This window comes from Falco punctatus, assembly GCF_963210335.1.
Source record: "Falco punctatus genome assembly, chromosome: 7".
NCBI lineage: Eukaryota > Metazoa > Chordata > Aves > Falconiformes > Falconidae > Falco > Falco punctatus.
The window spans coordinates 40,031,574-40,057,861 of NC_137587.1; the positions used below are offsets into that span (position 1 = coordinate 40,031,574).

A 26,288-nucleotide genomic window follows, 5' to 3' on the forward strand; every position below is an offset into this window, starting at 1 on the left:
AACACTGCTGGCACCACTCCCTAGACTAAACACCACTGGCAGTGTCCGTGTGGGCACCAGCTCTGCCCAGTCACGTTTGGGCTGATCAAACAAAGCACTACCGCGACGGTCTCCTGGGGTGTGAGGAGGGCGCGGGAGGCGGCAAAGTGAGATATTTCAGGGCAACGGTGCCGTTGCTGGAGTATTCATAGGCGCAACTAGCGAAACGTGCGCCCGCCAACGCCGGTGCCCAGGCAGAGCGAGAGCACCGGCCTAAGCCGACCGGGCCCCAAGGCCCGAGCCTAATCCCCAGTGCCGGCCTCACCCGGGCAGGCCGCGAACCCCAAGGCAGCCCCGGGAGCGGGTGCCCCGAGCCTCCGGGGCTGGCCAGCGGTAGCAGCGTGCCCCCGGGGCGGCAGGACCCTGCGGAGCAAAGACGCCCAGCTCCGGGCAGCTAGGCCGGGCCGGCGCCGCGAGGGCGGCCGGGCCCTGCCAGCGGCCCCGTCCCACCCGGGCCCATGGCACGGCCGCCCCGCCCCGCCGTCGCTAGGCCCCGCCGCCAAGGGAGGAAGTGTCGTAACGGCTGACAGGAAACTTGGCCGCGGGTTACGGCAGCGGCGGCCGCGCTTGGCGGCCGCTGGATGAGCGGAGAGTGGGAGCCGCGGCGCTGAGGAGACGCGGGGGTGAGTGGCCGCGGCGGCGGGCGGGGAGGCCGCGGCGGCGGCGGGCGGCCGGGGCCCGCAAGGGACTGGGGAAGGGTCCCGGCGGCGGCGGCAGGGGGAGCGGGACAGCAGGAAGAGGCGACGGCGGGGTGGCGAGGCGGGGCCCGGACACCGTCTCTGCCTTTGTTCGCGTCCCCCCCCCGGCCCCGACCGCGGCCCGTGAGGCCGTCGCCTGTCCCCCTCGTCCCCGTCTCGTCTGACACCCTCCTCCTCGGTGAGTTTTTGTCGGTCTCTCCCGTAGGATATGGCCGAGGTACCGCCGGGGCCTAGCAGCGTCCTGTCCCCGCAGGGGGACACGCTCTCCCCCTTCCCCGGAGGAGGAGGGGGGGCTGCTTCCTCCTCCTCTTCCACCTCCTCTGCTGCCGCCGCCGCCTGCATCGGTGCCCAGGACGAGGAGGCTGAAGAGGAGGAGGAAGAGGAGGGACCCACGGGCGGACGGGAGAAGCAGCAGCGAGGAGGAGGCAGCGACGGCGGCAAGGGGGGACCGCAGCAGCACCGCCTCCACCACCACCACCACCACCCCCCGCACCACAACCACCAGCTCAACGGCCTCATCAGCCCCGAGCTGCGGCATCTGCGGGCTTCCCTCAAAAGCAAGATCCTCAGCTCGGAGGCAGGGGCAGCCCCCGAGGGGCTGGAGAACAAGCGAGCCAGCAAAACAATGGGCTCTGGACAGCAGCAGCAGTCATCGCCCCTGACCACGGCACCGTGCTCATCCCCGCTTACCAACCACCTCCCTCCCCAGGGAAGGACTGCACCCTCTCCTCCTCCTTCTCCCCCAGCAGCAGCAGGAGAGGACAGGAGCCAGCCTGCTGCCACAACAACGACTGCTGCTAAGACTGCAGCCGGCAATGGACTGGAAGGAGAGACTGGCTTGGAGGAGGAAGAGCAGGAGGAGGGGGATGAAGGAGGGGAGGAGGAGGAGTCCCCGCTGCTACTCTCCAGGTCCTTAGCAGCAGCTTGCAGTTTGAAAGGCTCGGGAACGGACTCTCAGCCCGAGGAGGACCTAACGATACGATACGTCCGATATGAGTCTGAGCTGCAGATGCCCGATATAATGAGACTGATCACCAAAGATCTGTCTGAACCCTACTCCATTTACACATATAGGTATTTTATCCACAACTGGCCACAACTTTGCTTTTTGGTAAGTGCTGGAGGGGGCAGGGAGGGCAGGAGTTGGGGGTGGTTGGGGTTGGGGGGGAGACGATTAAAGGATTGACATCTGTGGGAACACTTCTAGTAATCTTTTGTGGATAAGGCCAAGCTTTTTTGGAAGTACCTGTCTTCCTAATGAAGTCCCCTTGTGACCTATGCATGCAGAAGTAAAGCATGTGCTTGAAGTTTCTACATTTCTTACTGTGTTTTAAGTGGTGGGGAAAGGGGTTGAGCACAGAGATAGGATCCAGGAATTCAAGGCTTCCAGTCTTCGTTTTGACATTGACTTTTGTGACCTTTGGTAGTTTGTTTTATCATTCTGTTTCAGTTTCTAGATTTGTATTTAAAAAAGAAAATACTTAGTCCACTAGTGTCTTATGAGTGCTTAGTAATTCTTACACAATGGTTTTAGAACAGACTTCAGCATAGCTAGCATATAAATGTTAAATGATACATGAAGAGACACTGAAACCTTTTGTAGACTTCTTGATCTGTGAGCTTACTTTGAAAAAGACAAGTAAAACTGTATTGCTTCTTACAGATGTGATACCATATGCAGCATGCAGAAATTCTCATGCTGCTTGATTGTCTTGCTGTACTAGTGTTGTATTTAGGTTTATATTCTTTCTACTGCACTAGTGAAAAGAATGATTGAGTTGTCACCTTGTCTTTCTAAATGTTTAGCACTTCTTATGGAAGAGCTTCTGTCTCAGTTGAAAAGCATGCTTTTAGGATGATAATCCATCCACAGGTATATGGAAATGAGTATAAGTTGGCCTGAGGTGTATATGTGTGTATTGGGAGCTCAGCTGTTTCTGATTTACTCATAGGAAAACTTAAATGTGCAAAACAGAACATTATGGGAGTGTATGGCACTTCCTTGCTAAGGTAAATGATGAAAACTTCTCTCCTGATGTTTTAATCAAAGCTGGACACCTCTCTGAAAGGTATGATTTAGCCAGAGCCAAGATACCCTTCAATTCAGGAGTATCTCTGTAAAATTTTAATAGGATATGAGTACAGGAGGTGAGGCTAATGGAATCCATCTGTCCTTAAACTTCCTGAATGTTCTTGATTTAGTCTGCTATAATTTATAGTGGGATTTATATGATTTATAGGAGGATTTTCAGAACTGTGCCTCTTAGAACCCTGAAGAGGGAATACGGCAAGATCATAGGAAGCTGAGCAAAGCATTACCTTCTGATATCAAAATATTTGAAAACATTGTTTGATGCACAGTCATGTTTGCCATTATAAGGATGCTGATCAGAGCAGAATGGTGTTTTTCAAGCACTGAGCTATGTGTGTGTGACTAGTGTAACTCATACTGAAAATAAATGCCCGTGAACTACAAATATCCATACTTTCAGCATCAAGTGTATCACTGGTAATGGCGAGGTAATGTTGGATACTATTAGATCACAATGCCTTTGCTTAGACTTTAAATCTAAAAAAATATTTTTTCTTAGATTTTTTCTTAAATCTAAAAAAAATCTAAAAATCTAATAACTTTTTTTGTCAGGGAGTAATGAGAATTTTTTTTGAAAAGAGCAATGGCAAGTTGTTTGACAGAGCACTAAACCAGGTGATTTCTAATAAGTGCATTCAAAGAATAAGATATGACTTAAGGAAAAGAAAGTTTCTTAAGCTTATTTTGTAGCTTCCTTTTTAATAGCCTTGAAGAATCAACGCAACTTTACTTGAGGGCTGTTTATTTGCCTTTTTTTTTTTTTTGAAAGGTGAAGGTAAGTACATAAAACTGTAGAGAAGAATATGTGACTATGAATGTCTAAAGCTAGCAAGTTGTTATCTACCTAATAATTTGAAGGCCTTGGACTATGTTGTGTCAAATTGCATGGGGTTTTTTTGTGACTGGTTTTAGTATTTTTAAGGTTTGTTTTTTAGAGGCTGTCTTGAAGACTTTCTGTTCTATAAAATTTAATTTGTTCCTGCACTTAGTGGATTCCTGAACTACTGCTATCTAATAAGTCTCTTTAAAATATTTATCTTCAGTCAGGGACTGCATATTCCAATTAGCAAGAGCAGTGTCAGGATGGTGAACAGAAGCATGGTGCCTAATCTCACAGAATCATTTGTCTTCAATACCTTGTGGCCTCACACCCTTCTGGTTTCAGGTTTTGATTGCTCTTGGGGAGAGGGGTTAGACTGTAATTTAATTGTATTTGAAAGAATATCTGTAGTGGTTCAGTGTGTTCCTTTACTGAATTTTACTATCATAATTTTTTAAATCTTCCAATGTCACCTGTCTTCATTGTACTGTCAAGGGCTCCTTTCCCTTTCTCAAGGTGTGAGGGGAAAGTACTCAAACCATTTAAATTGAAGGTGGGATGTATATTTTCCATAAACAACCAGCAATTGTCCCTTGCTGATATTTATTCAGTAAACCATCTTAAACACCATAATTTTGCTGTCTAGCATTCTGGATACCTGGCAATGCAGAGCTATTTTCTGGGGTCATTATTAACATTATTCCTGATGATGATTATCTCATGGGTTTGAAACTGGCTGAGTTTTGGCTTGGCCAAGGTGCACTGTTGCTCTAATGGCTAGTGCAACCACAAGGGCTGCTTGCTTTTCGTTTCTGTTCAACTGCCCCTTCCTGGCTTGTGTCAACCCTTGTGTTTCTCTGATGTTGGCAGCACTCCCAACAACAACATACACTGTGTGTGTGCGTATGTATGTATATGTTTTATGGTCAGGTTTCTGTTGGTTTGTGGCTCAAGATATATTCACAGTAGGATGTCACAGGGACCGCTATTGGTGCCAGAGAAAAGGTGAGAATGCACAGCTGGAGAGGAGGCATAGGACCAAACCTAACTAGCTGCTATCATGCTTTGCTGTATCAAACCCCTTCCTAGCTGTACGCTCAAAAAAACAAGTTCATATTCACTTTAAAAGGACCTGGAGATACTAGGAGTCTTCAAAACCTGTTCATTTTAATGTCAAATTCATCTGTGTAACTGTCTTCCTGGCTTTAGGGGTAACAAGTTGGCTGATTGATCAGTTCTGATGCGTTACACTACAGCGTTATCTGAGCTGTTGCAAGGTAATAACCTTCTCCATAAACTGCAACTGTCTGCTTGAACTCCGGTTTCGCTTGTCTTTGGAAGAGCAGGTTTGCACTGTGTGCTAGGTGTGGATGTCCTGTAAATGCCTGTTTTTCACTTATTCTCAGGAGCTGTCAGCCCAGTTTCTCTTCAAGTGACCTATGATAACCACTGCTCTGTCAAAAAATTACAGAGGAGAAGGGTATCTTTTGTTTCACATGAAGCATTTTTAAGCATCACTACAGCTGTGTCCCCATATGGATTGTAAATGCAGTTTCAAAGTTGTAGCTTCCTTTAAAGTGTTTTTGCTGTTTCTAGTCTTAGCAGTGTTAAAAGTTCTACTTCAGTTTAGAACTGTTACATTAAATATTTCAGAAAATTGTTTTCAAAATACTTTAGCGTGGGAGAGGTGAGCTTAGGAAACCTTGCTCTGTGCCAAAGTTAGTATAAGACAGGACGTAATAAAAGCGGAGTTCTGGCTGAGTGTTGTAACCTCTCTTGTAATTCACAATACTGCACCGCTCAGCTGCCTTTTAAGAAAAATCTGGAAAATCTGGGCTTTTATTGGGTTCTTAACTTTGCCACTAGCTATAGCAGCATTTATAATTTAAACTTTCACAAGTTTAAAAATAACCTATTAATTCCCTGTAAGTGGTTTTAGATGTGTTGTAAATCCTAAATGACTGCAGTTAAGGTCTTGTTTTATACTAATGCTTTGCCTTTTTTTTTTTTTTTATTGGATTTTATTCAAGAGTCTGAGCATACTTTGTTGAAATTAAGACTTGTAGGACATCGTCCCTGTTTTTCAGTTGCAGAAAACTTGGGGCATAAAAGAAGAACCAGTCAAGTTAGGAAACTGACTGAGAAGTCTTCCTAGCCTGTAGGAAGAAATTCTGTTAACATCCTTTCCCAATTTGCAAACTCTCTCTGTATTCCAGCTTCCTCTTAGAAGTGATGGGTGGTTTCAAATAGTCTTGCTGTGCTACTTCTCACTGTCAGCGACTTCGTGAAAACTTCACTCTTTGCAGCATATGAGTAGGTAACAACAGCTAGTGTAGTTACTCTGGCAATGCCTTTGCACAGGAGGGAGTTACTTGCGTCGGGTTTCAGTGGAAACAGCGACTTAGTGATTTGCCCAGTATCCTAAAGAGCTCTGACTGAACTGCCAGACTTTAGGTTAAAACCATTAGCCTAAATGTATCCTCTAATGGCATTCAGTAACATGATCGCTAAATGTGAGCCAAAGGGTTTATACAGAGCTGTTTTTATGAAACTTTGGGATGGATTTTGGTGCATGTGCACAAGGGATGTTGTATTGCAGTAGTGCAGGTTCTACTGCATTTGAATTGCGAAATATTTCCCTTTCTGGGGCTAGTTAGTAGTTTTAATCTTCTTTAAATGGGAAGAAATGTCACAGGATGTAGGTATTAAATGCATACTCACACTGTGGCTGACAGACTTATTGCAGTTTCTGCTAATGAAATTAATGCCAGTTGCTTAATTTTATGAAATGTAATGTTCTTGCTGAGTTACATTTCTGTGCTAACTCTTCTAGTAATACATGGTTGCAATATGAAGACATTGGAATCTAGTTTGTTTTAAACATTTAAATGTACTCATAAGAACAAAGCTGATGCAAATACTTGATTTGAATTCATACATGTTAATCCTGCTAATGATTTAGGATGGCAGTAAATCTTATAGTACTCCACAGGGTTTATAATATATAATAGTAACTGGAGCTGAATTCTGTTCGTAGAAACTTGTATGTTTAGAAGTAGTGTCATATACCTGACAAGAAATTTGGTCCATGACTGTCTTTTCATACATGGTGTTGTCTGGGAAGTACTTTTTCCCTCTCCTCCCCACTCTATTTCAGTCTGTTTCTTTTCATTATTTACATATTCCTTCTCCAAGGAAGTAAATGACAAAGTTTTACATCACATTTTAGGTTCATTTCCCGCTTTAGATGAGGTTTTTGTTGCCTTTCCTCTCCTTTCTCCTTCTCCAGGCTTAAGTTGAGGGGGAAATGCAGAATGCTCTCTGTAAGTGGAACAACTGTAGATTAACTGGCAGACTTACCTGCCTAAAGACAGAGAAATAGGTTTGTTTGGGGAACTGGTAACAAAGTCATACTTTATTCAGCTTTCTGGCAACAGTGGTAAAACCAGTGGGTATTTTACTTCTTTGATCACTGAAACAAAATTCTTTGCTGTTCCTTCAGCGTTTTAAATATGATTCATGAACTTTTCAGAAAACTGCCCCAAACAAGAAAGAACATAGATAGTCAATGTCTAGAATGTCACTACTCTTGAAGTGCATAAAAAGAAAAAAGCCCACACATATATCTTTAAAATTCTCTGCATGACTGTTACAATCAACAATTTGCACGTGTTCGCTTCAGGGCAAAGCATAACTATAACATGCTGGTTTGTGGTGTGCTTTTTTTTTTTTTTTTTTTAGTGAGGTATAAGATTACATCTAGGTACTCTGCATAATTATAGCAATGTTATGAACAGTCTGTCTGATGATACTCTTTATTTAACTCCCTGGTTTTCTCAGGTCTGAGCCAAGACACAAAACTTGCCTTGAGCTGACACTTTGCATACACAGTTTTAGTATAAGTACAGCTTTTCTTTTTTATGGAATAAACTGTGTCTTGGAACAAATGACAGACTCCTTAGAGGCTGTGTACTTCAGTCCATTTAGATCATGCTACAGTTCTTATTTGTTGTTTTCAAAAAACCTTTTTAGATTGTTTAGGGTTGTTCTTGGATACTGCTAAAAAAATGTGTTTTCCTGCCAAATAAAAACTTAGCTATAATTATTATTTGCCTGATGAGATTAAACTATATTAGAAATGGCATTAGGATCACGCTGTATCATAGAGCTTTGGAACTGCAGCTCATACATTTTGGGTTGCTTTGTTTCGCCTTTGATACAGCTCCTGACGGACAGCTAACTTGGTTAATAACCCACTGTCCAGGTAGAGATGCTAGAATACATTATTCTTCTTGGGGCAAAAAGCCTGTGTGTCTGTGCCTGCAATATGATCTGCAGGAATGAATCTTCTGTCTGTAGAGTCATAGCCTACAAGCTGTGTACAGAAAGGTTCGGGTGGTTGGAGACTATAGGGTATATACCATAGACTGGAGAAGCAGGCACTGGTTCACAGGTGGGTTGCACTGAGGCCTGGCAATACTGGCTCTGGCAGGTCCTTTTTGTTTGATGTGCCTTACTGTTGTAAATTTGGATTATCTAGAAGCGCTTCTGCCAGCAGATGCTGGTGCCAATCATGGGCTGTAGGCCTGGTTTAGTTGCTGCACTTGAGCCGAAGGCTAGTTCCCCCCTGCAGATACAGGTCTGTCAAAGTCTGTGGATCCACTTATACACCCATACATACAATTATGAGTTTCTTTTTTATCTCTGTCAATCTTTACTGAATGAATAGTAATTCATTCTCCCCTTGGATGCTGTCCTACTCTGCAGCATTATTCAGTTTTACTGCTGCAGGTTATAATGTCATTAATCTCTCATGCTGCCTAATCCTTCAGTTAACACATGACTTAGTTTTTCTTACACTCCCTAATATATTACATTTTGGTGAACACAGTGAGTGGTTGTGCAAGTGGTTTGATATGTGTTCGGGGAGGAGTTGGGTTCTTTTCTTTTTGGGATTTTTTTTCTTAATGTTTCAGAATGACTGTGTCTCCTTGACCATGCTTTTTGTGGCGATACCGTTGGGATTAACTGTCAGCGCATAGCTCTTAACAAATGAAATCTCTGAACAGTTAAAATGTGTGAAATTAACTGTGTGCTTTTTTGTTTGTTCTTTGGGTGTCATATGACTGAAAATGACAGTTTCTAAAGATTAAATGCAGCAACATTTTTCTCTGATCCTTTGTGGCCTTGGCATTAAAACCAGACAAAAATTAAGCATGTTATCTACCATAGCCCTTGTACGTGAAAATTCAGATCACTATAAAACGGGGATGGACTTTTTGTCCTCTGCAGCAGCTCATGTGGAATGGTGATTTATGCCTTAACCTGGTCTTCTTTTTTTTTCTTTTTTTTCTTTTCTTTTTTTTTTTTTTTAATTCTCCGTTTTCTGCCGTGTGTCCTTGCCTGTAGACTTTGTGTAATAATAATATGGTTCTCTCCAGGACAATTCATTGGTTGTTAATTGCCTTGTAACTTTATTTGAATGTAATAAAGAAATAAGAGTCCTTTAATCTTATTTATACTTTTGGAGACTTTTTTTAAAATTTATGTAGGTATTTTTTAATAGCTTTATGCAAACAAATTTTGGGTGGCTGTTTCACTTAAAATGAACTGGTTTACTACTTTTGGTAGCACTGTAGATCACAAACTGAGAATGCATACGTGTATGTTTGTCTTTAAGGCCATGGTAGGTGAGGAGTGTGTAGGTGCCATCGTCTGCAAGCTGGATATGCACAAAAAGATGTTCCGCAGAGGTTATATAGCCATGTTAGCAGTGGATTCCAAATACAGAAGAAAAGGAATTGGTAAGAATAGTCTTTTTTGTTATTTCTTATTTAAATCCTGTGGTTGGGATAACTGTAGCTGTCATAAAGATTTAAGCAGAACTGAACTTCTAGATGTGGTGGTTTGTCTGTCATCCCTGCCTTACTTGACCACATAAGCTCCCTAGTGGCTTTTTTTTGTTTTGTTAAAATAACCTGAAATGCCCTAGGAGATTTATGTCTGGGATGCAATAAAGCTAAAAAGAAAGGCAGTCAGCAGCCCCTTACCTCTGCCTACCACAACTGTCAAACAACAGTGGGAATGCTTTGCATTTTTATATGTGCCCTCATCACTGTATTTCTATGTCGTGTTCAGTCTTCTCTTTTTTTCAGTAAACTTATGCCCTGGCTTTCCCCTATCGGTTATATGTATATTGCTCACTGGGGAGAATGTATGTAGCTCATTGTTGTATTAATAAGTGAAGAAAAATAGTTGTGTATTGCTATTTGAATGACTGGAAGAGAGATCTATTTTGTTGGGAAGTTACATCATAAAAGAAATCATTCTTGGCAAGGAGTTTGCCCTCCCTTGTTAATCAGTTTTGCCCCGATGAAGAGATTTTCATTCTAATACCAGTTATTCTAGTTGGCTTAATTAAAGATCTGTTCTTACAGAACTTTTTTTTTTTTATGTTGGTTATTGTGAAATTACATTTTGTAACATTTTTAACTTAAAACATAGATGTCAGCTTTAAAGTCTAGCAATGTGCTTCACCACTTACGCTGAACAGCTCACCCCTTCATGATTAAAGACAGAAAAATTACTTGCAATGGAAAAATATGGTGATACACTGCAGAATGGTACCATTGTGTGTTCTCCTTTAAAAAAACAAAGTTCCCCCAAACTTGACACACTATGTATTATCATGACTATTTAAGAACGTGCATTTTTTTCTTCTCTCAATGCAATTCAAAAGCCATTGTTGGTTTCTATAGTGGAGCAGAGGGAAGAGGATACTGAGAAATCACTGCGTCTCCTTTCCTTTTAGCTGAGTCATGAAGGAGCCTGCCATAATTTAATTGCAGGTGCTTGGATTCATAAGTAAATAAGAACTAATGCTGTTATTATGAAGATCTCTGCAAGATTTTTCCCTTGCTTTAGTCAGTTTGTTATTTTAGAATTACGTAAATAGAATTCATATTTAAAGCCTTGCTTACTTTAGCATTATGTATGTTGACTTTTTCCTACATTTGCCACCTTGCTGTTTCTCGAAGTGTGCTGTTAATCTGAAGAATTGTTTTAAATGTAGTGCAGTTTTATCATACGTTCAATGAAAATCTTAATTGATTAAAGTTTTGGGAATACTTTAAAACATTCTCTAGATTTCTTGGGATTTTTTTTCCTTTTCCTTAGCCTTCTTATGGAAGTGAGATTTATGCAATTTCATTGAACAGCAGTTTTTTCCACTAATAACTTTGAAATCAACTTTCAATTTCACCCCAATTCTACAGACAGGTAGGGATATTACATTTGTAGAACTGTTGTGAACTAGATGAAAAATAATGATAAAGAATTAAATTAATGCTTGATTGAGGGGAAGGGATGAGCTTCAACCATATTATTAGATACTAGCAAATCCAAATGGGAGTTAGCCACAAGAAAAGTGGTTTCATAAGCTCTGTTACTAATAGAAGTATTTGTTTTAGTAAGAGGAAATTCCCTTGGAAGATGAATGTCCTTCAAGTACGTGCCAGCAGATTTTGACTTTAAATGCAACAAAAAGGAATGAATCACAACTTGGAAGGCTATATATAACACTATGTTAAACATAGAAGCCTGTTTCTAATATCCTTGTGTTAGAAGAATCCTGCACTTAAGCTGAGTCTCTGTATAACTCTATGGATTATTTTAACGTTCAAGCTTGAGACTGCAACTTGACTGCAACTTCTTGTTTCTTTTCTTTCTTTCTTCCCTGCTTTCCCCAGGCATCACGTCATGTAGGTAGCAGACATGTTAGTCATATATAAACTAGCATCTTTTGCTCTGCAACTCTGACACTTACTGAAATCTATATTTCAGGTACAAACTTGGTTAAGAAAGCTATTTATGCTATGGTTGAAGGAGATTGTGATGAGGTAAGATTTCATAATCAAAAACTTTTGTAATGTAAATTGCATTCTCCTATACGTGGATTCATGTCACAGTTTTGCTTCTACAGGACTTTTTAGGTGGGAAATGGGTTGTAAGAAGCTATTCCTTTTATTATGAAAGGAAAAATAAAGTAAAAAAAGTATGGCACAAATAGGAGAAGGATTTTCTAAATTTATCATAAGTGTTCAAATTCAGTGTTTTAGGGTTTTTTGTGAAGCCTTCACTTACAGGTGCATTTTCCTCCAAAGACTAGTTTAAGGTGCTGCTGACCTGTGTAATACTTCCATACTTTAAGAATATGCGAAGATACTGGAACAGTGTGTGCTGTAGTATTGCAGAATGTGGTTTTATCGCAGCAGGTCATCAGGCTGTTCTGACAGTGTGTAGCTATATTAAGTAGCACTAACAGAACTCTAATGATTAAGCATGTCAACGAAAACTTGGAAGGGAAGTGACTGAATCACTGTCAAACTTTCTCTGGTTTATCTATTATTAGTCTTACCAGATTACAGTCCTTAGTTGGGGGTGGGGGGGTTGTATATGTATGAAGTAACTATCTTTGTGCCATGTTTAGCTTGTGAGCAACTCTCCCTACATCCATCCTCCTTAATCAGGCTATCTGTCCCTTTAACTTTCATCTCCTTGGTACAATGCAATTGTTAGCTTGTTCCTGATACGTGAGTACTGTGTCATTTCAGTATGTCATAGTTAATGATCCTTTGGTCTCTCTGTTATCTTGTTTCAACTACTCCCTCAATTGTTCTACTGTGGTGTGGTGAAGTTTGTTACGCAAAACTGCAATTTTTGTCACAGAACATCTGGCACATGGTCTGTTTTTCCACTTGTGTTGTGCCTCTTGCAGCATCCCTGCATATGTTCTGACTTCATTCATTGCTTGAGATTATTTATTTTTCCTTTCAAGTTCCTTCATGCATCTGCTTAGTGGTGTCTCCCCCCCAATTTATGTTGTACTCAGACAGTATACTGCAATCTGATAGTCTTGTAATTCTTCAAGTTCTTTGGTTTTGCTTGTTGCTATGTTGTCATCATTTGCTATGTTGTCATCATATATAATATGCTTTGCTCTAATCTGTTTTACTACTTGCTATACTGAACTAGTAAAAAAAAAGAGGTTTTAACACCCCCCCACCCCACTGCCCTTGCTTTCTACTGTGGTCTTGAATTAATTTGCCATTGCTAGGGTATTGAAGATTAAAAATAAATAAATAATTCAGACATAGTATCACACTGTTTATATTGCAGTTGGAGAACTGAGATGCAGATAAGTGAATTGCCTGCTTTTGTTAGCCAGTTCTGCTACTGACTCTTTATTTCTACTCAAGCTACCAGAGTTGCAATAATTACCATGTGATTTATGAATTTGTGTACTGCTCATGTAACTTCATTTCTAAATTGGACCATCTAACAAGTATACAGGAGAGATCACTATGTGCATCTTTCTTTTTTTTTTCTACCACTGTAATGCTAGTCCAAGAGCCCTTCTTACCATTTTGTGTTTAAAAACAAAATACATTTGATAAGGATTGCAGGCTAGTCTGCAGTGAGACCTCATTAAGTATTAGTCACCGATTTTCATCTATGGTGCTGTATAAATGCTTTGTACTAAGTGCAGAGGGCATTTTTCAGAGACTTGCTGTCACTCTTTAATCGAAGGCACTACAATTCCAGCTTCTTCAAGTGTGTGCTGGACGGGTGTAGGCATGTTTGATTTCCAATTTGGAAGCTGTGTAGCCATGTTTGTGGGATGATGATTCTTAACCAATTATGCCCTGCTTCTTGGGGGCTTTTGCATCAGCTGAGTCTTGTGCTGGCAGAGAATTTTTAAATGGGAGCCCATTATGTCTGGGCAGTTTGGAGTGCAAGCAGAGTGGTTTTCTGACTTTCTACACCAGTCAGCAGAGGCATACCCACGTTGATTTGATACATTTATGTTTTTCACATACTGGTTTTCTCCAACCAAATTTCATGTTTACTTTTTTGATTTGTCACTAAATGTAGGCTTCTTCCAGATATACATGGTATAAAATGATGATGTTGATTACCTGTACCACATGGTGAATTGCTGAGTTTTCAGTCATGACCAGAATCTGAAAAAATCCAACCAGCTTCCCATTAAAAGCTTTATCCAACAGAGCCAAGACACTTGCCCTTGCCACTTTTTAGAACAGTTGTTGGGAGAACAGTCTCTAATCGATGCCTAGAGCTGATCAAACATGGTAGTGCCTCACAGTAATTTGTCTTCGTGATTAAGCTATTTACACACCTCATCTCAGCTGCTCTTAAGATATTTTTCTATATCTCTTAAAATCAGAAGCATGACGAAAATAGAAAGATGCTGCTACTTGATACAAGATGAACTACGGTTAAAAAAATGCTATTTTCTGAAACTTGCTTGGAATAGGATTAAAAACATGAATATGCAGCTGTGGGTGTCATGAAAGATTTCCAAAAGCTGCTTGGAAACTCTTCCCTTCAACCTAATTATGGAATAGATGCAGTAAATGTGCTTAGTTTTAATAACTTGTGGCATATAATCTGATAAGTGCTTTGTTGTGTGTGTGTTACTATTCAAAGTATTGTAGACTGGACTTACGAAGTATCAACACCAAGTCCTGAAAAATACAGGATTTATACAGCACCATGGATGAAAACCTTGAAAAATTGCTGCTGATGTACTGGCATTTCAAAGTATGCTGCAATATTTTAGTGATTAAGGACATTCTTTTTTCTGTAAGTTATTTTAGTGGGAATAAACTAAGCCAGGCCTGTGGGACAAGTGATTTACAGTGCAAGCTTGTGTGGTCAGCCAGCTGCCTAAGAGGTGGCTTATGCTGTATGCCATGCTTCAAAACTGAGAGGCAGTATCCTTCCAGCCAGAGGTTGTTTCTCAGCTTGAGGAAGCTATGGGGTGAGTAAGTGAAGAAGGGAATTGGCTGGAAAGGAATCTGTGTGGAGGGGGGGAGATGGTCATGGAGCTGGCCATGGCCTACATTAGGATAGAAACGAGAGAAGTGATTTGATGCTGGGGTGGGTGGTTGAACTAGAAATAACCTTCAAGCCCGAAGAAAGTAGTCAGCAGCATGCTTTGAGCTGGACTGTCTGCATATAGTGTCACAAAACTTGAGAGATCTTTGATTTTTTTTATTTTTTCTTTTTTAACCATGGTGACTTTCTCAGGCATTTGATGTTAATGAATTCTAATATTTGGGGTAGTGAGCTGAAGGTTTCCAAGATTATAATGGCCTGAGTTCCTAACAGGTCACAATAATGTAGAATTAACTTGATGGGCTGGTTGCATAGAAAACTGCAAAAAATATTTCCGCTGTGAACTGTGGAAATAAATCGGATGAGGGTGAATAGTTTTGCTCCCATCTCCAAAGTTTTGAAGAGATTTTTCTTCCAGTGTAAAAAAGGAAAATATCTGCTAACTCCAGCCAGTTGGGTGTATGGCTGGGTTTTGTACATTTGCTTAGTTCTCAGTGACATTTTTCAAGAATTGTACTGCTTAAGACCTTCTTGTGGAACTGTTATATCCTTTAATCACAATTAGAAAGGAGGAATTGTTCATTCATCTGTAGGTTTTCCATCTGTAACAAATTACTAAGTAATCTGCATACAATTAATTCACTTCGTATTACTGAAATAACGTACCATGTAACTGGTAACTAATCAAAACAAGACCCTATGAAGTGGGACTTCTAAGAGCTTTTTTAAACAAAATGTAGAATGTGAAAAGGAATTGCAACTTCTCATGAGACTTTCCATTGAAAACTTAGTGTGATTTAAAGTGGGACTTTTTTAACCACACTAGTAGGCTATGTCATTTTAATTCAGTATCACACTAGTAAAAATTAAATGTCTATTTTCATTTAATACTATTTGAAATTATCAAACACTGACAGCTTTTTCTTGATGTAAAAATCATCTAAGATATTGTTACTTTTTTGGGTACTGCCTTTCTTTAAAAGTTAAGGCAGTTAAACTGATTAAGGACCCTGGATAAGCGCCCATAACTTGAATCTGATGGTATGTCAGACTTACAAGTAAGAATAGCAACCTCTTCTGTGAGTGCTGAGAGAGTACTTTATTCATTTGCTTATTTGGTTTGGCTGTATTCATTCTATTACTTGTTTTCTAAACTTGAGTTCAGTTGGAGTTTAAACTAAAGAAGTAAGAAAGCTTGACCTCTCAGTTTCTCTTTAGTTTAGGAATAAATTCTAGGTATGGAAAGGTAATAAGAAACATGTCACTCCACTCTCACTGTAGAATATTTCTTGGTTCTAGACTCAATTAAAATTAGAGAGTTGAGATAAAATGTTAGGTTTATGAAATTTAAGACGTAAGAGAAAGTAATAGCCTTCAGGAAGTTGCAGCTTGTGCAGAAAATGCTGTTAAATCCAATCAGACCTTTGCTGGTCTCCAGGGGAGGATGTGATTGTGTTATTAGAGGATTTAACAGGCATACGTGTACAACAAAATAGACCCTATGAGACCAGAAATAAATGTCATCATTGAAGTTTTGCAGCTTGTTTAAAAATATCACACAGAAAGAGATGCATCCTTCACAAAACAAAACTGATTAAATTTGGATGAAATACGACACTGTTTCCTTGTTAGAGAATAGAAATACATCTTTACCCCTTTGAAATAAATGCAATGTATTGAGATCAGGGAATTCTTTTTCATTGTGCTGAGTCTCCCTTAGAAATACCAGAGCAAATCTCTTGCATTTGCTTTCAAGATGAGCATTCACTCAGGTAGCGGGATTCCAACAAACCCGAATTTCAACATTTAACCACTCCCTTAAATTCAGTGATTTGCGGTGTTGGAAGTCTTTTAGCATTGCAAGGTGTTCAAGCTTGCAGTTGGGTACAGACCTGTTATATCACTCTGCCAGGTTACTACACTTTGAGAGTGAATGGCATTTGTAGCTAAGACTTAGAATAATAGTCTCTTACACTGTGGATTTAAATGGGTCAGATTTCGTCTTTGGTGTGATGCTTTGTTTTAGTTTGAATTAATAAGTTGTACAATGTGTATAACCATGTAGAAAATGGCACTCTTCAGGAAAACTATTGTGCTTCCATAACTTGTTATAAATTAATAGTTACACCGTTTAATAAATTAAGAGTGTTACTTCATCAAGTCAAAATACTTGATAGTAGTATTCTGTGTGGTGCCAGCTAGAGAAATTCAATCTTTAATTCTTGCCATAAGACTAAGAATTGAATTAGGTTGTCTTAAGTGTGCGGGTACAACAGACTGTCCTGCTGTAATATAAGAACTCTTGACTATTAATATTTTAATGTGTGACTCTTAGTTCCTTTTCAGACATCAAACTGCTTCTAAGTCTTACGTTGTTCACTGGGTTGTTACCTCCAGGTTTGGTATTCTTTCAACATTCTTACACTGAGAAGCGCAGGGGGAATTATTCATTGGAATGTGGTTAGAGTGTAGAATAGCTTGAAACTTGAGTAATGGTGAAATATATACATTAAATGGATTTTTAAATCTTATTGAAGGTGACCGGTCTAACTACTGGCTGCCTCCCTCTTTTATATCGGCTTAGCCACTCCTCAGACTGCAGAAAATGAACCTGATGAAGAGAAAAAGGAAAGGTTTTCTGCCAGGTTGCTTTTTGAAGTAGGTCAGCAACAAGTCTGGTGAGCTGACAGAAGAGGTGAGGGGGGAATGGAAATGTCTGCCTGAAGGCAGTGGGGCCACAGAGTCCATGAAGTAGATAACTTAAACTGCTCTACAAATACAGAGTAACGTCTTGTTTCTGGTTTGTGGGGGATGTTAACCAGTTTTCTTGCTTTTTATTGGAAGAGAAGGGAATCCTGAGTTTTGCAGTGTGGTAGATGACTTTTTTTTTTTTTAGACTCTGGGACTTTTATGTATATAGTTCTAACTACACAGAATGGGTATCAAATGCTGGTTTAGAAATAGCTGTTAGTGGACTTAACACCAGCAGTGATCACTGGTTTGCTTGCAGAAATTGCTTAGGCTGTATTTTCATTATATGGTCTTTCTGCAGTGTCCATCAGCTCTTGTTTAATATGTGAATGTACATTGTTATGGGACTGTATGTAGTCTAGTCAGCTTATTAGTTCAGCCTGTGTTCTTGTACAGCTGTGATCTGTCCTTAATAGCAGAATCCTTAAATAATGGAGTTTGACAACAGTAAAGAGGCAAAACAAGTTTTTATCATGTGGAGTGGGTGCATGGCTTACCAGTTATGGCAGAGCTCTATTCACTGCATTTGGAGAAAAGAGGGGGAAACAATCAGAGGGACATATTTAGGCAGTTTTGTAACTAACTGGTTAATGCCAGTGTGATTTTTTGCATGTACTTCAGACTTAATTTGGACTACTCTTACGCTTGGGTTTGGTCTGAGCTATTTATGACAGGTCTTCCTGCAACTGGGATCATACCAACACAGGGGGGGAAAAGATGGAAAAAGCTGTTCTTTCTTCCTGGTTTGTGCTCTGATTTGAGTTTGGGATACTTGTGTTGAGCACAACACAAGTTGTGCTTTGTTTTGTTGCAAACACTGGCTGTCACAGCTAGCTGTATCTAGGTCTAAGTTTGTATCTAGGCCTAAATCTATGGAATTAGAGGTCAATGATATTAAATGACTAAAAAAAAACCTTATGCCAAGTTCTTGAGAGACATGCAAAAGTTCGGTTGTTCATTCAAAATTTAAAGTATTGTGGATTGTGGACCTTAACCTGGTTTGCAGGTTGGTTTTGGGGGGCAGGGATGTTGGGAGGAAGGAGGTGTTTGGTTTGTGCGTGTTTGTTTTTTACCTTAGCTATTAGGTAATAAGTTGAAATGCTGTTTACAGCAAAAAACTAAAATCTTGATATGAATGAAGTAGTTTACAGTTACAGTTCTTGATTAACTGCTATTTTTATTTTTTTTTTAATGCGGGAATGGAAAGGGAGTTGCTTGAGTAAGTCAGAACAAGAAGAAATTAATTCCACTTGTTGCTAATAAGTGTACTTTTAAATGAAAACTTTGAAATTGGTTCAGTAGTCATGTAATTGCAACTGCTTTCTAATATGTTTTTTCTTTTTTTTTTTTTTTCCTTAAAGGTCGTATTGGAAACAGAAATCACAAATAAGTCTGCTTTGAAACTTTATGAAAACCTTGGTTTTGTGCGAGACAAGAGGCTGTTCAGATACTATTTAAATGGAGTTGATGCACTGCGTCTTAAACTATGGCTGCGTTAAAAGAAACCATCACATCAAGCAACTGACGTCTCAACAGCGCAGAGTTGTCCTTTGCATGCAATGCAATTTGTATAAAATTGCTTTGCAGGTGGACTTAGTAATTTCCATGCAGCTCTTAATCTGTCAGTGTCTCATTGAGTGTCGCACATATTTGTTGCACTTTGGCATGGCGCATTTGTTCAGAATTAAAACAGATTGTTTCAAACTTCGAGTTCTTTTGGTACCAGCAAGATGTGCCAGTTGATAGCCAAGATAATGTTCATTCATTTGCAAGTCTACTGACTGTACTACATACACAGTGAACATTTTATCAAAGAACCTGTATGTGGAACACGACTTTTGGTTCCAGAAAAAAGCCAATGTAGATTGTAAAATTCTATAAGTATACTAACATTTCATACAAAAATTGCCATAGTTTTCTGGAAAAAGGCTTCGATTTTAGGTTTTATTTTTCAATATTGAATTTTCCATTCTTAAATATTGGTACCTCAGTGATTAGTGAATGAAAAAATGTATTGTAGGGTGGGGTGTGTGTTACAATGAGTAACAGTAACAATTAAATTGCGTCTGCCAGTGCCTGTATAGATAAGTATATTTGTCTTCACCTCTAAGTTTGGAGTGCATGCTTTTGTTCTTTTACTTTCTTCAATTGTCTTTGCAAGAAAATTTCTGCTTTTATTTAAATTCTGGATTTGATAATAAATTATTTCAGATTTTTATAATTTGGATACTTCTCCCAAATGAGGGTTTGGAAGGCCCTTCTTTTCTTATAGCAAGAAGTGTAAGCTATTTTGAAAACCTTGAGTAGCTGCTAAAAGAGAACCTGATGTCACCAGTAAATCTCTGCTGGTTTTAGATGCACTTTTTTCATTAAAAGAGTGAGGGACTTTTAAAAGAAGATATAGGAAATTAATGTAAATTGGTATGATTTTATTTAATCAAAATTATTGATAGAAGCTCTGAAAAACAGCTATTTTAAGATAGGTGGAACAATTTTTTTTCAGATTCAGATTGCTTTGCTTCAGTGTTCTAAAATGCTTCAATCTTTGGTTCTTGGTTTTGGAAATAAATTTCAAGGTGTATTGTATGCATTTTTAGCTGCTCTCATTTTCTCTAGACTTACATGAGCTAAATTATTGGGGGATTTTTTTCCCCTCTAAAATCAAAGCAGCGGGGAAGGACTTCTCTCTTTCTCTTTCTCGCATCTGCTCTTGCTCTGTTTTCTCTCTTTTTTTTTTTTTTTTTCCTTTCTTTAATTGGGCTTACATAGGTTTTACCAATACCCATCAATTTTTTTCAGTAATTACAGTGTCTAGGCTTTCCTGTTCAGTGTGATTATATAGCCCAGTTCTATGAATCAGTTGGATTTTTTTCAGTTTGGAGAAAAAAAAAGGTATTAATTGACTTGTGGAAGCACCTATGTAATCTGTGAAAAGGATGAACACTCAGTGAATCTGCTCTTCTTTAGTTGAGCATACTCTTCATATTTGCCTTACTACACTTTCTTTTTTTATTTTTTATTTTTATTTAGGGTTTGGTTTGAGTCACGGGGGGTTTTTTTTGCTAATTACTGTACAATGAAAACAAAACCAACAAAACCCCTACCTCCAGTAACATTTGGAAAAGAGCCCTGTGCAGGAAAACTGGATTTAAAGGAAAGCCTTATTTTGCACAGACCAATCGTACATGGTGATGGACATTTCTTACCATGTACAAATGATGAGTTGTATTTGAAAATAAAGATTTTTAATGGAAATTGGCCCTTCTGAGTTTTCTGCTTTTAGACACTATTTGCGCTTTTGAGGGGGTTTGTTCCCCTCGGTAAAGAAAACTCATACTTGAAATGGTGCCCGAGAAAAAGTGTTTTAAACTGGAATCTGTTACTCTCAGAACGTGTGGAGTTCAGCGTAAAGCCTGTATGTTGCCACTACTGCCTTGTGACATGATAAAACCTTTTGTTCACGTCATCCCAATCCCTCAGGTTTGCCAGTATTTCTGGGTGGCTTTTCAGGAGGTTTCGTTCATAGTTAAGCCTTAAATGTTGGCAATGTTTAATCGATCAAAACTGATTTCTCTCAGCCATGGTCCAGTGGTCCAGGACGTAGTGACTGCTCTGGCTTGCTTGAACTAAGGAGACAGATCAGGGAGGCTTCATACCTTGTCGGTAGCTGTTGGACTTGTATCACAAATTGCAAACTAGGCTATCTTGTATGTCTGCTGATGTTTAAAAACTGAAAAGCCAGACAGGCAAGTTTTCTGTTGGTTAATATTTAAGCTGTGGGTGTCTTCAGATTTAAAAGCCGACATAGCAGTTAGCCAAAATCACTTTTCATGAAGGCACTGCCAAAAACATTGCTTCTGATCAAACTTCAAATACAATTCTGTTTGTTTATTGTAAGAAGTAGTTGTCGCCATGCACGTTTTGAAAACACTGCGCAAAATAGGTTCACATTTCTTTTAAAAGAGGACATTGCCTGAAAGGTTCTGATATTGCTGCTGTGTAACACACAGTTCACTACGGAAGATACAGAAGTTGTATGTGTTGGTTCGTCATAAAAGAAACAGATTTGGTCTCTGTGTTGCTTGGGATTTGGATGTCAAGTGGGAAGTTCTGAATTTGCAAAGAGATGAAAATAGATTTTTCAAAAGAAATCTAGCAATGAAAAGTTGGTTATTTCTTGTGTCTATTGCTAAAACACAGTCCTCTCCCCCTCTCCTTTTGCATTGACAAATCTAACCAAGGAGTTGATCACTTTTATATTTAAATTTGCCCAAATGTTGATACTGGCTGACATGTCAGTATGGATGCTTGCATTATATTGTTTTTTTAAGAAATGTTCAGGTTAATCACCTTTAAGAGAAGTAGGACTAATCTAATTGGCGTTGCATAGTACATTGCAAACTATTTTTGAGGGCACTGCAAGACATTGCTAAAACTGAGTGCTGTGTTGAAAAATTTTCAGGTCTTGTATAAACATTACAACCTGTATTGGAGTTCAGGTATCAGGTGGGCATCTATGAAAATACCAAGTGTATCTCAAAATACTGGACTGCTGTTTTGAGTGGATTATATTCTTCTGTCCCTTTATCCTTTTTGATGAGAACAAAAACAGTGGGGTTATGAAATGTACAAGCTGTCTAAATACAATGCAGTCAAATAAATGGTTACGTTGTTTATCTATTTCCTTTTGAATGGAAATGCTCTAATGATTGCTTTGCTTTTGTCTACAAAATATGAGTACACACTTACTCTTGAGAGAGAAATGGTGGAGAAACTTTTATAAGAAAATTGTTTATTGCCACTTGATTTTCATTTCCATGCTTGTGTTGGAAGCATCTCAAATAGTATTTGTATGAACATCAGTGTCATAGCTGAACTAAAATGGATTCTTCTTTCATGTCTGTGAAAATGCAGTCGTTCTGGACTTTTCCTGGGAGATAAGGAGTGGGGGTTTTATTATTTCAGTTGTAATTAGCAGGAGTTGAGAATTGCTTGCAGCCCTTGCAAAGCTGAGAACTGTCGCTCTTAAAAGTGTATGGGGGAGCCATGGATTTTGCAAATCCTTTGTGCTTTATTCCCTCTACAATTATGTTTAGGCTCCTACAACTTGCTGAGAACTTGCCAGGAACTGTTGTGCCTGTTTGGCTGTGTGTTTGGAAGAGGTGTGCAGGTAACAGTTGTAACCAGCTTCTGTTAGAAACTGCTGCTCACCTGCCAGCAGCTCCCGAGTCTTCTGTTCTTCCAGCTTCTTTTCTGATTCCTTATAGCTAGGGTATCTAAATGCCAGTCTTTTTTTCTGAATTAAGGCTTCACAGATGATGTATCACTTCTTACGCTTTTTTCTGTTTGTCCCAGTAGTAGGAACTGTTGCCCATAATGGAAGTTTCCGCCCAGCTTCAGGGATTGAGTGCTGCATGTAACGTTTTTACCCAGTCATAAACCAGTGCTTAACAGCCCTGCTGCTTTTTTTTTTAATCCTCTGATTTCTCCAAGTATTGAAATCTGTACAGGATAAGGGTTAAATTATTTTCCCTGTCTTGCACTGCAGGGTATTTATAGCCTTGCTATATCTTGTTAGTATGCATGGGCTAAAATAGATTCGGAGAAGCCTAACATTTCTTTTACTGTGAAATTACAAGAAGCATTTTTCTCATAGCTAGTCCAGACTACACAAGACTGGTTAGGTAATATTTTTAGGAATTGAGTGGTTTGTGTGTTGCCCACCAATGCACACTTTAAAATCCGTGATTTCTTTAAATATGCGGTGCAGAGGGATCCTGAGCTATGACTTGTACAGGGAAAAGAGAAATGTCTCTATGCAGAAAGGTTTTTGGTAAAGAAGTGGAGGCTTTTACCCTTCTACTGCTGTCTGGCCCCCTGTGGGGAGGATGGGACTATGACTACACTTTACTCTTGATCATTGCTGTTCGTTGTGATGCTTAAGGGTGGTAAGGTAAAAAAGTGAAATTCAAAAGAGTGTAGAATAGGTAAGGTATTGATCATCTTAACTTGATGTCCTCCACAGGAGGACAGACCCCCTTCAGTGAGGTCTGTGTGAGCCCTCTGCGGAGGCAGTTGCGGATGCCTGCAGTTTCTGTGGATTCAAGGGGAGACTGAGCAAACGCTTGAAAGAGGGATCTGTTCAGGGGTGCTAAGTGTACAAACCATATGAGGCTCAGGAAGCTTCCAGAGCTGAAAATGCCTCAACAGCTGGGAGACCACCGAGTGAAACATCACCTGCTGTGTATACTTGCCCCATCCTTCCTTTTCCCAAGACATCTCCTTGTGGCAACTCTTCCTGTATTCCTATTTTAGAGCCAGTACTTCAGCAACTGGACTGTATGGGCTCTTGGGTCTGAGCCAGGGTACGAGTGTAGGACAGAGCGATGCTACCACAGGCAGCTCACAGAGGCTGCTTTCCAACTTCGCAGGCCTTAGAGGCAGAAAAGGCTCTTGATTTGTAGCCTTTGTATCTGGAGCTCTGTAGAAGCAGTGCTTTTGTTCTGTAATATTCCTGTGCTTCAGTGCAGTGTCGGGAAAGCTGCCCTGGGGATAAATAGACTTTTCTATGCATTTTCCTACCAGGCCAGGGGTCTTTCCTCCTGCACAGTCCGAGATAAGTTGCAGTACCCCGTTACAACTAAGAAGTGCTTCCTGACCTTGGATGTTTCTAACGTGCCTCGTTAAATGATGATCAGTTCTTGCACCTTGCTAGGATTGCGTTTGGGGTGATCCATTGCTGAAATACAATTGTTTTCTTACTTCCTTCACTGAACATCTGTTACCATTTGGAAAACACAGCTAAATAAAAGAAACATCTCCTTAGTCTCCCTGCCAGCAATGCCTATTGATCTTTCTTCAGCTACGTAAGACAGGAAAATGGTCAAATCCAGCGTGTGGTTTATGGTCTGCACAGTTCTCTACCAAAACTCGAGGGCAGGTCACTGTGTGCTTTCGTCATGTATGTTTGTGTTACACACAGGTCTTGGGTTGATTATTCCTTGATGTTTAGGTGATTGAGTAGGAAGTAATGATATTTTCTTGGTTTTAAAAGACCTGAGGAGTCGGAACAACATACTGAAAAATTTTAATACAACTTTTTCAGAAAATTTAAGTTCCCTGGAGGGGTTGTTAAATCGCATTATTTTACTTCCTTTAAGCAGGGATGGAGAATGAATGATTCTCCAGGTTTTTAGCCATTCTTGCAGGTAGTTGGAACACTAATCTCCAGGTGTGAGATACAGATTTAAATTCTACCTCTACATCAACAAGAAGTTCCATTTTGGACCTCAGAAATTCTCCAGAAATCAAAACTTAATCCAAAGAACAACAAAAAGAGTTTTCCAAAATGTTTTTTTAACTTTTCTGATAGATGTTTTTCCCATTTTTTATACCAGCCAATGCCTTGAGTTTTAAGAGTTTTCTTAAAAAAAAAAAAAAAAAAAATGCAAAAGCAGGAAAAATAATTTCAGAAGTGATTGCATCTCTCCAGCTGCTGGAGAGTGGGAGCAGCTGATGAAGAGGAGGTAGTGGCTACTGATGTGATATGGCAGCTTCATAGTAAGTGGTTTCTACTTTCTTCTTTCTGTTTACAATAGGATGCCACCTGCTGCTTCCTTTTCTGTTTGTAGAATGCCAATAAAGATGAAGGTTGAAAAAGTAGGTGACTGAGCAGCTTTGCTAAAATAAGAAAGGTTTACGCAAAGCTAGAGTTATTACTGATACTATAAAGGAGAGGGACAAGACTGTTAGCTGTGCAGCCCCCACCCAGACAGGACTTTGAAAATACATGTTCTGTCCCTGTGAACGCACTCCTTTCCATGAGTAATTTAGAGCAGATAACTAATTGAAAACTCTCGTGTTGCCACGGCCCCCTCCCAAGGGATGGTTGCACTGGGAAAGGTTCTTAGTCTAAATCAAAATTAGCATTTAGTGTTGGAAAGAACAAACAAATGAGCCCTCTGAGTTTCATGAAAGTGGTTGATGTGTCACTTCTGAATTGTGCTGTGTGCTTCAGCCTCACTGACTGAAAGCATAAGGGCTTGCTGGAGGAGCTAATTATATTAAGAAGAAAGCCAGCTGCTCTTCAGCCAAATGAAGGATGTCGTTTCTCCTCTCCCTTCTCCAAGCAGTGATACGCTGGTCTGAGGGTCCAGCACCTTTCCAGGGAATGAATGGTAATTTCAGGTGTGTGAAGATGCCTTTGCCTAATTAAGGGCTTGCACCATACGTAGCTAGTGCTGCCTGTTCAGTGATACAATTCCCCAGAAAATGTGATACTTGTTTTAATTTTTTTTCCCCTTCCCTGTATTTTACACAGATGACTCGATCCAGAAGCCTTTTGGTTGCCTTAGGTCCAGAGTCTCTCTTGCTGCTGGCACAGAGTGCGTTTTTGCAGCTCTAAACCAAGCTTGATGGGGATGAGTGAGCTGGGCTGTCTGAAATTGTAAACAGCCTTAAAAAAGTAAATAAATTGGGAAGTGGTTCAAGCTGCAAATGACAGTCGGAGTCCTTTTCTGCAAATAGAGATTTGTATCTTGCTATCGGAAAGTGACATTCAAAAAATTGCTCTCTTGGGGCTGGAAAAGAAGTTCTTCATTACAGAAAACAGGGCTGGGTATGATTAAAAAGAGAAAGTGTTCTCCTTGGGGTTTTTTGGTTTATTGAAATGAAAATTGAAAAGCTGGTCATCTCTGGGCTGTCAATGAACCAACAATCACTTGGACAGTTTCATGTATAAGCTGACAAATGCAATATGTAGAAGGCATCTGTATAGGTGCTACCTTGCAATGGGCAAAGTTAAAGAGACTGCTGTATAGTCTCAGTATACTCCATCCTCTGTACCTTTATGAAAATATGCCAAAAATACGTTTACTGAGATGTAAAACTTCTATGTTTTGGCTCTGTCTGTGTAGAAATAGATTGTCTATCTCTTAATAGGAATGTGGTAATGCTCTGTGCTATTATT

At 39.8% G+C, this 26,288-nt stretch overlaps 1 protein-coding gene across 3 annotated transcripts; it reads left to right on the plus strand.

The window, feature by feature from the left end:
• The first annotated feature begins 528 nt into the window (after nt 1-528).
• Nucleotides 529-22,221, plus strand: NAA30 (N-alpha-acetyltransferase 30, NatC catalytic subunit). 3 transcript variants are annotated; one of them, XM_080394508.1, is made up of 5 exons: nt 533-662; nt 943-1,848; nt 9,330-9,453; nt 11,492-11,547; nt 18,682-22,000. In XM_080394508.1, exons 2-5 carry the CDS (start codon nt 946-948, stop codon nt 18,817-18,819), a joined length of 1,221 nt encoding a protein of 406 aa, XP_080250634.1. In that variant the 5' UTR covers nt 533-662; nt 943-945; the 3' UTR covers nt 18,820-22,000. The 3 variants fall into 3 exon arrangements, with proteins under 3 accessions (XP_080250636.1, XP_080250634.1, XP_080250635.1); XM_080394509.1 differs by lacking the exon at nt 533-662 and having other exon boundaries at nt 674-1,848; XM_080394510.1 differs by lacking the exons at nt 9,330-9,453; nt 11,492-11,547 and having other exon boundaries at nt 529-662; nt 18,682-22,221.
• The last annotated feature ends 4,067 nt before the right edge of the window (nt 22,222-26,288 follow it).